Raw genomic sequence first — 14504 nt, forward strand, 5'->3', positions numbered from 1 at the left:
CCCAGTGTTTATGAGCCCACTCCAGTATGGGGTGATGTAGATGTTTTTCAGTTATTTCTGCTCCTAAAGAACCTGTAAGTAACCCCTATAAAAATTATTGATACTACAAGTTGGACTTTGGTGGGACCCATACTTTGATCTGTTGTGGGTTTCCTATCAGGGGTGAGCAGACATATATGTTGTGCCACCCCTAGGAAGTTTTGCCACACAACAAAGTGGCCCTGGGTTGTATAAATAAGCAGGCTGAGCCGGGCGGTGGTGGCGCACGCCTTTAATCCCAGCACTCGGGAGGCAGAGGCAGGTGGATCTTTGTGAGTTCGAGGCCAGCCTGGTCTACAAGAGCTAGTTCTAGGACAGTCAGAGCTATACAGAGAAACCCTATCTCGAAAAACAAAAACAAAACAAAACAAAAATTCTTCCGTGTCTTGTGTTTCAGTTCCTGCCCCCAAGCTCCTGCCTTTGCATCCCCTGATGATAGACTGTAACCCAAATAAATCTTTTCATCCCCAAAGTGCTTTTGGTTACTGTCTTTATCATATCATTAGAGACTGAATTAGAAATATATATATATATGCCACTGCACCCAGGTAATGTAAGGCTTAATATATAGCTGATGATAATTTTCTTAACTTCTCCCAAAGGGTTAAAAAGAACAGATCCTATGTGTGCCTTGATATTTTTGTCTGTTTCTGTGTGTATCCTTATATACACATTTCCTGGTATCCTTATATACACATTTCCTGCGTACATACATAAGCATAGCTGTGTCCTTGGCGTGTGCAATAAAAGGACACAAAGACATGAGGAAACGCTGTCTTAGAGTTCCACACACACCGAACCTTCTCATCTCTGAGAGAACAAAGTCAGAAGACAGCTGGGTAATGGGCTGGGTGTGTAACTGGACTGGTAGAATACCTGCTTAGTTAGGGTGTGTGAAGCCTTAGGTTTGCTCCATAACACCACATAAACTGGGCACACTAGTATGCTCCAGTAACCCCAAAACTTGAGAAGAAGTGGGAGGACCAGAAGTACAAGGTTATCCTCAGCAGTAGAGGGAATCTGAGGCTAGCCTGGGCTACATAAGACCCTGTCTCAAAAATAAATAAATAGCCTTTTAATCTTAATAATGACATCTCCTTGTTACAAAGGATACCTTCCCAATAAAAACAACTGTCCAAGGTGTGGAGAGATGGTTCAGAGGTTAAGAGCATTTTCTGTTCTTCTAGATAACCTGAATTTGGTCCCAGCACTCACATTGGGTGGCTCAGACCTTCTGTAACTCCAGGAAAACTGGTGCCCTCTTCTGGCTTTCACAAGCATTCACATGTGGCACACATGCACAAAGGAGTGTGTGTGTGTGTGTGTGTGTGTGTGTGTGTGTGTACACCTAAATAAGAATTAGTGGAAAAGTTTTGGCTGAAATATTTGTAGAACACCTGTATGAAGACACTGGAGAAATACGAAGCAGGCATCAAGGTTACGTTCCTGCTAACCTGGGAATGTGGAAAGAGCCCTGCACTGAGAAACTTTTCTCTTTGAAGCAGGACCCAATGGCTGAGGAACCAAGTGACCCTATTGGAGTTCAGAGCTTACCAAGGGCAAGGTGTCCTGAGAAATACCCCAGCCATATGTCAACATGAAAACTGAAACAAAGAAGGGATAGGCTATAATGAATTCTTCAGTCAGGAAGAAAATGATTCCAGATGAAAGCATGGGGAAACAGGAAGTGTGAAGTAGGAAGCATGGGGAAACAGGAAGTGTGAAGTAGGAAGCATGGGGAAACAGGAAGTGTGAAGTAGGAAGCATGGGGAAACAGGAAGTGTGAAGTAGGAAGCATGGGGAAACAGGAAGTGTGAAGTAGGAAGCATGGGGAAACAGGAAGTGTGAAGTAGGAAGCATGGGGAAACAGGAAACTTGGGGAGTCAGAAAGTATAGGGAAACAGGAAGTGTAAAAAAGGAAGCACAGAAAAACAGGAAGCTTGGGGAGGCAGGAAGCATGGGGAAACAGGAAATTTGGGGAGGCAGGAAGCATAGGGAAATAAGAAGTGTGAAGTTGGAAGCATGAGAAAATGGGAAACTTGGGGAGTCAGGAAGTATAGGAAAACAGGAAGTGTAAAGAAGGAAGCACAGAGAAACAGGAAGCTTGGTGTTAGTTCCCACAGTAGCCAGAGCCTGCTTTGCTGCTGAGGCAGTTACACCTGTCACCAGGTGCCTGTCCACCATCAGCTATGTGACAGGTGCCTCCCTTAAAAGTGTCCTCCCGGCACAGCTCACTTTTTGTCTCTCTTACTTCTCTTGTCCTCCTTGTCTCTTGCCTCTCTTCTTGCCTGTTCTGTCTCTCTGCCTGCCTCTCATGTCCTCACTCAGACACAGCCTTAAGCCCTTTCACCTCCCCTTCCCGCCCCCCAATAAACCCCTTGTGCTAACTGTGTTGTGCATGGCCTGTTTGCTTAGTGGCATACCTTGGCAGACCCACCAAAAGGCACCCATTTTTGTCTTTCTTTTTAAAATCATTACCGTTGGTGAATCAGGAAGTGTGGAAAAGTAGGGAGAGTGGGAAAAAGGAAGCATGAGGGAACAGGAAGCTGGAGAAGAGGGGAGTGGGGGGAGTCAGGAAGCGCGGAGAAGACTGAAACATGAGAAGACAGGAAGCTGAGAGAGCAGGGAGCGGACTGAGGTGTTTAGGTGCCACATGGCTCCAGAAGTGATAAACACACTTTTAACAAGTCAGAAATGTACATCATAAACCAGAAAAAGAATTCCGAGGCCTGGGTATGTATAGCTCAATAGTAGAGTACTTGTCTAGCTTGTGCAAGGCCCTGGTTCAACTCCAGCAACACAAAAGGTAGGCTTTTTTAGAAAAAAAATTCTGAAAGACCCTCCACCTTTTAAAAGCACTCAGTGGGCCTTTTGCTAGTGACCCACTGAGCCGTCAAGAAGGGGCAGAGTGAAAACACCGCTTTCGGGTGAAGTGACAACATGGTTTGTTGTTTACTTCAATCGGTGTTGTGACAAGATAAAAAAAAATCTGAAAGAATTCACAAGAAGATAACAAAGGAGGAAAACAGAAATCTATTTTAAAAAAAAAAACCTAAACAATCAAAACAAGACAAGAAAGGAGGGGAAAAAATAAAAAATGGGCTGGAGAGATGGCTCAGTGGTTAAGAGCACTGGCTGCTCTTCCGGAGGTCCTGAGTTCAATTCCTAGCAACCACAGGGCAGCTCACAACTGTAACTCCAGTTCCAGGGGACCTGACACCCTCACACCAATACATAAAATAAAGTTAAATTATAGGAAAGAAGGAAGGAAGGAAGGAAGGAAGGAAGGAAGGAAGGAAGGAAAGAAGGAAGGAAAGAAGGAAGGAAAGAAGGAAGGAAAGAAGGAAGGAAAGAAGGAAGGACAGATGAATAAAACAGAAAAGGAAAAGTAACTAGGCTTGTTTATCGTTTACTTATTGCTTTGTTTTGTTTTGTTTTAAAAGTTTAAACTCAATTTCTAACCCAGGCTGGCCTCACATTCTTAATGGTTCTCCTCTCTCAACTTCCTGCATGCCAGGATTAAGGGCATGAACCGAAACACAAGATTTGTATCTGTGACTCCACCAAGCACTTCTTTACACCCCCTACCCTCCACCACTCCCCATCCATCCACCCACCCCGCCCCACCCCTGTCACCCTAAACCTCTCCAGCCCAGGGGCAGGCCTTGTCTTCCCCCAGCTTCGCTTTCCAGTCATTTGGGCAGAGCTCCCTTGGCTCCTGGCTGGCTCACTCTTGGCTCTTGGTCCATGGCTCCTCTCTTGGTCCACTTTCCCTCTCTCCTCTTCTCTTCCTCACTGCTCTTTTCTCCTCTCACGTCTGGGTTCCGTCTGCACCCTTCCAGATGCCTCTGGCTGAACTCTTATCTCGTATCTACAACAGAAATCTTTCTCCTCAGCCACACCTTGGAGTGGTCACGTCCTCATTTTCTTTCACTACTCACTCATAAGAAGATCAAGTAGACAAAAAGAAATAAGTAAGCAAGAATACTAAAGAAGAAGGTGCCGAAAGGCTAGAGAACCGAGACGAAGTGGTTCCTTTCGGAACACTTCCCAGTTCATCTGTAGATGTGGGGCATACCAGTGCCTGGCCAAAGTATCACAAGAAAAGAAAACAACAGCTCAGCAACTCTTTAGGATAAAGATGCAAAAATCCGCAACAAAATACTAACAAACTAAATCTATCAGCATCTTTAAAGGACTGTCCACAGATGGTATGAGATTGTTCAACAGGTAAAGGGACTTTGCCGCCGTGTCTGAGGACCTGAGTTCTAGCCCTAAGACTCACGTGACGTGATGGAAGGAGAGAGCCAACTCTTGCAAGTTGTCCTCTGACTTCCACAAATGTACCAAGTGCCCACTATCCCCTCCCCAAATAAATAGAAAAACATACTTAATAAACTAGGAAGAGAATGGACCATCTTTAAATGATGAAGGGCGTTTATGAAAAGCCCACAGCTGACATGCAATGGTGAGAGACTGGAAACTTTTCCACTAAGATCAGGGACATTTCCACACAAATTGTACTAAGAGTCCTAGCCATCTGGGCGTGATGGCACACACCTGTAATCCCTGGGAGGCAGAGGTAGGAGACTCTGTGAGTTCAAGGCCAACCTGGACTGAGTTTCAGGACAGCCAGGATTACGTAGAGAGACCCTGTCTAGTGGATAGACAGGTAGATAGCTAGATGAGTCCTAGTCAGAACAGGAAAAAAAAAATCCAAATTAAAAAGGAGGAAGTTCTTCATCATTTGTTGTAGATGCCATGATTTTATCTGCAGAAAATGCTAAAGATGGAGCTGGAGAAATGGCTCAGTGGTTAAGAGCACACACTGTTCTTCCAGATGGACCTGGGTTCAATTCCCAGCACCCACATGGCAGCTTACAGCTGTCTGTGACTCCAACATCTGACACCCTCACACAAACATACATGCAGGCAAAACACCAATGCGTATGAAATAAATAAATATGTAAAATTTAAAAAAATTTAAAAAGAAAATGCTAAAGATCTAGAAAAAGCATTAAAACTAAGGAATACATTTATTGAAGTTGCAAAATATAAGATCAATGTATAAAATCAGTTGTATTTCTTTTTCCAAGATTTTTAAAATGTTATGTGTTAGATCAGGTGTGGTGACACACACTTTTAATCCCAGCACTTGGGAAGCAGAGGCAGGTGGATCTCTGTGAGTTTGAGTCCAGCCTGGTCTACGGAATGAGTTCCAGAACAGCTGGGGCTACACTCCCAACATAGATCATGCATTTATAAACAATAGCAAATTTAAAACATTTTTTTATTTTTATTTTGAAACAAGGTTTCTCTGTGTAGCTGTGAGAAATCAGAAAATAAAATTCGGGACAACAGCATCAACAAGAATAAAATGAGGAAATGGACCGGTCGCGCACGTGTCGTGTGAGGACACACGTGAAAGCCAGCATGGCTGTGCACATGTACATGCGCAGCCCGAGGGCAGACGGCAAGAGGATCCTGCAGCTGGCTGGCCAGTCTGTTTGAATCCGTGAGCTCCAAATTCTCCAAAACACTGTCTCAACACACAAGGGGGAAAGTGACTGAAGACTGGTCTCCAGTGATGTCCACCTCTGACTTCCATACGCATGTGCACAGGTGCGTACACACGCACGCGCACATGCACACCCCTGTATGCGCACACACACACCCTAAACACATCACACACATACCCACAGACACACACTGAATAAAATGAACTAGACATAGTGCTTCCCTCCTAGAATTCCAGCATAAGGAAGGGTAAGGCAGGAGAATCATGAATTCAAGACCATTCCAGGCTACATACTGAGTTCCAAATCAGCCTGGATACATGTGATATTGCCTCAAAAAAAATAAATAAATAATAAAATGCTGATACATTAACCAAGGAAGCTGGGGTCGGGGGCTCAGGCCTGTAATTCCAGCACCCAGGAAGCTAACGCAGGGAACCCATGGTGAGCTTGAGATACTCTGAGCTACTCTGTAAATTCAAGGCTCTGAGCTACAGGATGAGACCCTGGTTCAGATAAAATTCAACCAAGGAGATGAAAGGTTTGTATACTCAAAACTACAAAAGAATTCTAAAACGAACTAAGAAGATATAAATCCACAGAAGGATGTCCTTTGTTCAAGGGTTAGGAAGATTTAACATCTAAAATGGCACTTCTCCCCAACAGACCTGAATACTCGAGGTGATCGCCATCAAAATCTCTCTGCTCCCCCACCCACACACATGCCCACACACACACACACACAAACACAACCCCCCTCACACAAATCCCCCCACACCCCACATACACACCACACACACACCATACACACACACTACACATACACACACTACATATACAAACACACTATACACACACACTACACATACACACACTACATATACAAACACACCATACACACACACTACACATACACACATCACACACACACTCTACACACACACACCATACACACATACTACACATACACTACACATACCATACACACACCACACATACACACATCACACACCGACACAGGCACACACCACACACATACACATCCACACACCCACACACACCCACACAGATGCCCCCCAAACACACACCCCCCACTTCTTCAGAAATGCCAAGGCCCGTCCTTCCATTTTTATGTAATTGCAAGAGATCACCCCCCTCACTCAGTCTTGAGCGAAGAATAGACCTCACCCAACAAACTTTCTGATTGGGAATTTACTAGAAAGTCACTGTAGTGAAAACAAAGAATAGAGCTACAGAACAGAAACAAATTTCACATCAGGAGGTAAGCTCACAATTATTGTCTGAGATAAGGTTTCTTATACCCGTACTGGCCTCAAACTCACTATATACACCAGGGTAACCTTGGACTTTTGATCCTCCTGCCTTCACCTCCCAAGTGGTGGGATCATAGGTGTAGGGGACCATCAGTTTTGTGGACACTGAGGGCCTCATGAATGCTAGACAAATGCTCGACCAGCTGAGCTCCCCAGCCTCAAACTTACAATTTGCAATCAACCAATTTGGTGCTGTTGTTGTTGTTGGAGAAAGGATCTATTGTAGTGCAGGCAGCCTCAAACTCCGAGTTCTGCCTGCCTCGACCTCTTGAGTGTTGAGTACTGATACATAACACCACGCTTGCCAGAAGACTAGATCTTAACAAGCCTGCCAAGACTGTTTGATGGGGAAATAATCTTCTACATAAATGATGCTGGGACCAGAGATGTCCACATGCAAATGAGTGGAGTTGAATGTATCTCACATTGTATGTCTGTACTCAGGATAGATTTAAAACCGAGCGTAGGGCTGGGGCGCAGTGGGAGAGTGATTGCCTAGCACATTTGAGGCCCTAAGTTCAACCTTCAGTGCCGAAGAAAACAAAAAAGAAAAAGTCAAAACTACATAGAAGAACTAAAACTCAGAAGAAAACAGGGCAAACCTTCACGGTCTAGATTGGGTGATGGTTTCTTCTTATGTTTGTTTGTTTGCTTGCTACAGGGTCTCACCATGTAGCCCTAATTGACCTAGAACTCAACATGTAGACCAAGCTGACTTCAAACTCCCAGAGGTACCACTTGCCTCTGCCACCTGAGTACCGAGATTAAAGGCATGTGCCACAACGCTGGCAATGGTGGTTGACTCATGATGCCCAACACACAAACTGAAAGAGAAAGCCTCAGGGCTGAGGCAAGAGCACAGTCGATAATGCACCTGCTGTGCAAGCGTGAAGACCTGGGTTCGATCCCCGGCACCGTGTAAAAAGTCTGGTCTGGTGGTGCATGCCCTAATTCCAGGGCTGGAGAAGAAGGGACTGGAGGGTCCGTTGGGCTTCCTGGTCAGCCATCCTAATGTAATCAGTGAGTCCCAGGTCCTAGTGAGACCGTCTTTAGAAAAAGATGGATGCCTCCAGAGGAATCACATTGCAAACTGACTTCTGGCCTCCTCTACACATAAGCACGCACGCACAGGTTCACATACACGCAGAAGATAAATTAGTCATTCAGATTTAAAAACTGTTCTACATTACAAGAGAGTGAGAAGGAAGTCGTGAACAACCAGTAAGAGGAGGGAAACACCGCAGGTCGGATGCCTGATGAAGGTCTCGTGTTCTAAATACAGAAAGCCAGCCAAATGCGACAACAAAAACAGCCATTTAAACTGGACACAGGAGCCAGGCGTGGTGCTTGCCCATCAGCCAGCACTTTCAAGGTTTGGGTCAAAAGAGCTGTGAGTTTGTACCCAGCCAACGATATAGAGTAAGAGAATAGATAAATAAAGTGGGCAAAGGACCTGAGCAGACATTCCAGAGAACACACACAAACAGCCATCGGGCACATGGGAAGCAACTCGGTACTGTAGCCAGGTGAATCACAACCTCAGCAGGGCTGCCATTGCTGCTCAGAGGTGGAGCTCTCCCCGGGCATGTTCAAGAGCCTGGACTCACTCCGCAGCACCAAAGTCAGACTGAAAAACTGAAGTAGTATTTCATATCCACCAAGATGTCAAAAGTATCTTCAACATGGTAAGAAAGGTTAATGCCGTTGACAATTGGAATCCTTATGTATTTCTGGAGGGATAGAAATTATTTAGCCAATGTGCCAGACCTTCAAATATAAAAATATATAATTCAGCAAGTCTGCCTTAAGCATATACCCAAAAGAAATGAAAAACTAAGGACCAGCAAGATGACTCAGCAGGTGAAGGTGCTGCCAAACCTGTTCATTTTAGTTCCAACCCTAGGAGACCCACATAGAGGAAGAAGAGAACCAATTCCTGCAAGGTGACCTCTGACCTCCACATGTACCCAACATACGCACACACAGATTTTTTTTTAATAATTAAAAAAAGAATTGAGGCAGGTGTGGTAGCACGTGTCCCTAATTCCAGCACTTAGAAGGCAGAGGCAGGCAGTTTAGAACTCTGTAAGTTTGAGTCCAACCTGATCTACATAACAAGTTCTGGGCCAGCCAGGGCAACATAATGAAACCCTGTCTCAACAACAAAAATTTGAGAACAGGTGTACAAACTAAAACTTACACACCAATTTTCATACCCCACATGCATATCCATAAATGAAACACCTACCCATGCAATGAAACACCATTTATCCCTAAACAAGGATAAAGTACTGACACACGCTATAACATGAACCAGCCTTGAAAACTTTATGTCAAGCGAAATAAGGCTGACACGGGAGGCCAGGTGAACTGTCTACAGGAGACAGACCCAGGCAGGGGCAAGCAAATCCACCAGGGACTGGGGAGAGCTGAGGAGGTGGGACTGCTGGTGGTTTTGAGGCTGATCTGAGAGTGAGGGAAAGTTCTGGAATGTGTCAGTAGTGGGTGCACACCGCCTGGCACGTACTCACTGCCATCTGCGTTAAGTGGTTGAAACAGCTCCCGCTACTGTATTTCACCACAATGGGACTAATCAACGAGTGTACACGAGACTTCCACGACACGGAACACATGGCCTCATTGCCATAGGGGAACATCTAGTCACTAGAGAACACACCCCACGTCAAACCCTTCATTACAGCCCATCTCTCTCTAGGCCAAAAAGCAAGACTCGCCAAGGTGTGGGGGAACAAAGAAGCCATACCAAAGAAGTTATTTGCTTTAAAGCAATATTTATAAACAGCCACCAGGTAAAGAGACGTGTACAGGGACAGGGGACCCAGAAAACGGCACAGCCTGAGAAGGCATATGGTTGGGAACACTAAATGCCCAGCGTCTCCTTTTTCCCACCCCCATTTTCATCAACAGGACCTCCCTTGGCTCTGGGCCTTGGTGTCTCACCATCTCATGACTGGGACCCTGGCTCTCTCAGGCCAGGACATCTCCCTAAACCCACATCCTTGACCAGAGTGGAGGCAGGCTGGGATTAGCTGCTAACCCGCGGTGATTCAGAGGGTGACCCTTGGCAACCACTTTTGACCCAGGGCAGCCAGCCTTTTCCTCTGAAAGTCTGGCACAGCACTGAGATAAGAACGATCCTAGCCTGTACTTATGGCTCACCTGGAAGGAAGCCTTAAAGACAGGAGTCAAAGCCCGCATCTTCCCAGGATCTTCCACCCACCAGGAGCTTCACTACCCAGGCCTGACACCCTCACATGTACATGCAGGCAAAACACCACAGCACACAAAATAAAATAATACATTTTTTAAAAAGAGAGAGACTCACAGGCAGGGGTTACAAGATGGGGAAACAAATAGAGGCTTGGGGAGTTAAGAGGTTTGTTCGAGGCCATAGCAGCTGTGCTGTGGGCAAACACAGAGAAGCCTAACCCATGTGTCCCTCCCCTCCGCTTGCTGAGCAACACTGCTTCTGGGGAGCTACTGCTCAGAGTCTGCAACAGTGTGAAGGCCCAATCCAACCACTGCTCCCTCCTCAGCTGAAGGGTCCAGGCCAGCTAAGGCCCACTGTCTGGGGGTCTCTCCCGGAGAACTGGCACAGTGTGGAGGAGTGTGCTTAGCACTCCTTTTCAAGTAGCTAAAGACACTGTGAACAGAGGGAGCAAGCTCGGGGAAAGAGCTGACTTGTACAGGGTGTTCAGTCCACTTCCATACATGGAGAATACACATCATATATATACATGTGCCCGCAAACCCAGCTGGCCACCCCTCCTCTCCCTCAGCCACTCTGGCTGCTGCCAGCCTCAACGATATACCCACAGGTTGTCCATCACTCAAGTTATAAGAGTAGCAATGAGGGCTGGAGAGATGGCTCAGCAGGTAAGAGCACTGACTCTTCTTCCAGAGGTCCTGAGTTCAATTCCCAGCAACCACATGGTGACTCACAATCATCTGTAATGAGATCTGGTGCCCTCTCCTGGGGTGCAGTACACATGCAGGCAGGATACTGTATACATAATAAATAAATAAATAAATATTCAAGTAAATAAATAGTTCTCTTTTAAAAAAGAGTAGCAATGGATACCAGTGGGCACGTGATAGCATTGTTCACAGCAAAACCCTTGCCAGGGTCAGGCCCTGGCGCTTGACATAGACTGCTGCCACTCTTGGTTCTCCCCAAGACACTAGAGGGCATCATCACTGGCCTGGGAAGATGCAGAACCTGAAACTGAGGGGAAGGTGACTTGCCCAGGATCCCATAGCTGCCCAAGGGAGGCAAGAATGGGCTGGGAAGCTTGTCTAGCCCAGATTTTTCTTAGACCCCATATCGCCTGGACTTTTCTGGTTTACACTGGAAACCAGACATGCTGGCCTGTTGTCATTGAGTTACTAAGATCTGCCTGGCTCCCAGGAGGGGCCAGTGAGCGCTGGCCAGAGAGCGGTTGGGTGGGGCGGATGGTGTGACAGGACACGAGGGGGGGATGGAGGCAGGGCTAAAGCACACGGCATGCATACTCTGACAACAGAACTTACCACCTGAGGAAGGGAGGGCAGGGCGCCCAGAGCAGTAGCCAACAGAGGAAGGAAGAAGGGATTAGTGAGCGTGGGAAGCCTGGAGGCAGCCTGGGGCCTGGGCACCCCACACCTATCCTTCCACTCACTGGCCTGACAAGAGTGAAGGGGTGAGGAGGAGCCCCCTTAGGAGTCACCTGCCATGTGATTGGCAGAGACCAGCTATCTGGGGCTTGACATGTCAGGAAGGCCACATCTGGGCTTTTAGAGGAGAGATGGAATAGCAGACAGCCATGGTAGAGCAAGGCATGGGCTCCACCTCAGATGTGTCCTGATAGCTTGCCACGTCTTAAATTCCCATGTGCCTCAGTCGGGCGCAGTGGTGGCGCGCGCCTTTAATCCCAGCACTCGGGAGGCAGAGGCAGGCGGATCTCTGAGTCTGAGGCCAGCCTGGTCTACAGAGAGAGTTCCAGGACAGCCAGAGCTACTACACAGAGAGATCTGTCTCAAAAATCAAAAAGGGAAATTTCCATGAGCCTCAACTGTCCTCACTCTTCTCAGGAGCCAGACCCAGGCAGAACCAGTGGATACAACCAGGACAGGGTCAAATCTAGAAGCAAGGCAGCCAGCCAGCTCCCAGGTCTGCCAGGAGAAAACACTGTCCCTGATCAATGGTTCCAGCGGGAGGGAGGGCTACCGATGGCCCTCAATGACAGGGGCCAGGGAGAGCACATTTGCCCTCCACAGTCCCTACTCACATGTCCATGCAGGTCTGTGTTCAGTAGCATCAGGGCACAGGTCAGCGTGTGGATCCCATCTACACAGAACACAAGGGATTCTCAGTGAGAACCCACTCATCCCCACCCAGGGTCTCCCACCCGCCAGCCTAAGGAAGCCAGACATCTGCCCCCAAGCACTCCGGGGCCAACACCTGGGTGATGCCCAACTCCCCAGAACCCCTAACCACTCTAGGGAGGCTCTAGCCTAGATGTCTGCCCCTAGCAGACAAAGTTACCTTGTACCTTAGACCTAGGAAAGGCTCTGAGCCCAAGCCATGTCCCTAAAAAAGCAATAAGAGACTTAGTCCCTCAGTGCCCATGATTCAGGCCCATCCATGTGGCAAGTCCTGCCCCTGCAAGTGACCTGCATGGAACTCCCCCTCCCCTACAGAGAGTCAGCGCCCCGTGATGGGAGACAAGGAGGAGCAAGGACTATGTTAAAGGACTGAGTGCAGGAAGGACCTACAGGCACTGGGAACAGAATGACAATGAGCAACACTCACTGGGCTCTCCTGTCCAGCAGGCCATCTGATATTTACTGGACATTGTATTGTTTTGTTTTTTGAGGCAGGGTCTCCCTCTGTAGCCCAGGCTGACCTCAAGCTTGAACTAGTCCTCCTGACTCCTCCACCAGTCCCCAGGATCTCAGGTTTGAGTCACCACACCCAACTACTCATTCGATCTTAATTGAGCACCTAGTGTTTGCCAGAGCAGATGGCCCACCTGGGCCTGCCTCAGGACAGAGGTGACAGGTGGCCGGAGAGCGAGAAGACCAGGACTCCGCCAGGCAAGGAATGGGGGAGGTGGGTCAGGAAGGGCTGTACCTTCTGATGTGCTGTCGTCTGGGTTACACTGGCAGTACCGGCGGGAGAAGTGGGTAAGGACTCGTTCTCGCTCCTGCGTCTCCCCCATCAGTGGGAAGGCCTTCAGGAAGGTTCTAGAATGTAATCCAAGGTTGCTGAGTGAATCTCAGAACCCCTAATTCAATCTTCTCACTGGAATAGAAAACCTATTCCCCACACACAAACACACATAAGACCCATGTTTTTGTACCCCAGTACCTGGGTCTGGACACCTTCTGCATGCCAAGAAGAACCCCCCAACCCTTCAGGGTGGCCTCTGGGTTCTCTCTCTCCCTTCCCCTTCCCTCTCCTTCTCTCTCATTCCTGCAGCTCCCTTTTGGAAGCAGGCAGGGGGATGGATCTGAACGAGACAGATGGGCACCTCAGAGTCAGTTATGAGTTTATCCTAGACTGCCAGCCCCACCCATCAGCATGCGCCTCTTCAGCCTTTCCTAGACCCCTGCTCTCCATCAGCTGAGCCCTAGGCCCGCCCCTCCATCCTCATTCCCCCACCCCAAGTCTCTGTGATTTGTTCTTCATTTTTCTGGGGTGGGGAGTTGTTTGTTCTGAAATACTGTCTCTCTACTTAGCTCTGGCTGTCCTGGAACTCACTGTGTAGACCAGGTTGGCCTTGAACTCAGAGATCCACCCGCCTCTGCCTCCCAAGTGCTGGGATTAAAGGCGTGCACGGCCTTCCTTTTGTCTTAATCTCAATCCCTCTTCCTCCTCCTCTTCCTCCTTCTCTTCCCCCTTAGTCTACTCTCATCATGTGCTCAGGGCACCTACCCCAGCCTCCCAGCTAGCACCCCACACCAAAGGCGGTCACCTGGTCCTAAGCACACCCTTTCCTTGAGAAGGGAAACCCCAAGCTGAACCTGTCTGGGCCTCTGTCTGGATTCACAAGACAACATGTCCTAGTTTTTCTATGGTTTCTTTGTTGTGTGGCCCAAAATACCTGCAATCTCTGAGGTGCCTAAGACTCCTGGGACCTACAGCCAATCTTTCTTTCCCCTTGAAGATCTCCAAGCCATTCCAAACTGAAGAGAACTCCTGAAATTCAATCCTAAGTGATCTACTATTATAGAAAATCACTCCCCACCTGATATCCAGTTCTCCTCCTCTCCCTGTCTGGCCTGTATCCTGTCCTCTTCACTGTGTCCCCTCATATCTCACTGTGTTCCTTTTTATTTTACTTGATAAGGACATGTGAGAGCCTGCATGTATGTCTGTGCACATGTGCGCAGGATGCACAGAGGCCAGAAGAGGGCAGAGGATCCCCTGAGGCTGAAATTACAGATTACAATTCTGAACCTCTTTATGTGTGCTGGGAATTGAACCTGGGTCCTCTGGAAAAGCAGCCAGTGCTCTTAACCTCTGAGCCATCTCTCCAGATCCAATCCACTGTACATTCTAAACTCCAGCCCCATCCTTCCAGACCCTGATTCCCAGGGGCTCTTTACCAAC

The 14504-nt window shown here is 47.7% G+C and overlaps 1 protein-coding gene and 1 non-coding gene across 4 annotated transcripts in view; one reads left to right on the top strand and one right to left on the bottom strand.

Annotated features, from left to right (window-relative positions):
- The window catches only part of Psd2 (pleckstrin and Sec7 domain containing 2), a 106840-nt gene that overhangs the window by 13804 nt on the left and 78532 nt on the right, over positions 1-14504 (bottom strand). For 2 of the 3 annotated variants that reach the window (XM_075968930.1, XM_075968929.1), the window contains exons 6-7: positions 13023-13135; positions 12174-12236 (exon numbers count right to left, since the gene is read on the bottom strand). In XM_075968930.1, coding sequence (XP_075825045.1) covers positions 12174-12236; positions 13023-13135 — 176 coding nt within the window. The remainder of the gene's footprint in view (positions 1-12173; positions 12237-13022; positions 13136-14504) is intronic. The other variant, XM_075968931.1, reaches the window with a different exon arrangement.
- On the top strand, positions 2883-3017 carry LOC142849120 (small nucleolar RNA SNORA21). The gene has a single exon (XR_012910522.1). It is a non-coding gene; the product is annotated as a small nucleolar RNA SNORA21 (small nucleolar RNA).

This window comes from Microtus pennsylvanicus, chromosome 4 (assembly GCF_037038515.1).
Source record: "Microtus pennsylvanicus isolate mMicPen1 chromosome 4, mMicPen1.hap1, whole genome shotgun sequence".
Lineage (NCBI taxonomy): Eukaryota > Metazoa > Chordata > Mammalia > Rodentia > Cricetidae > Microtus > Microtus pennsylvanicus.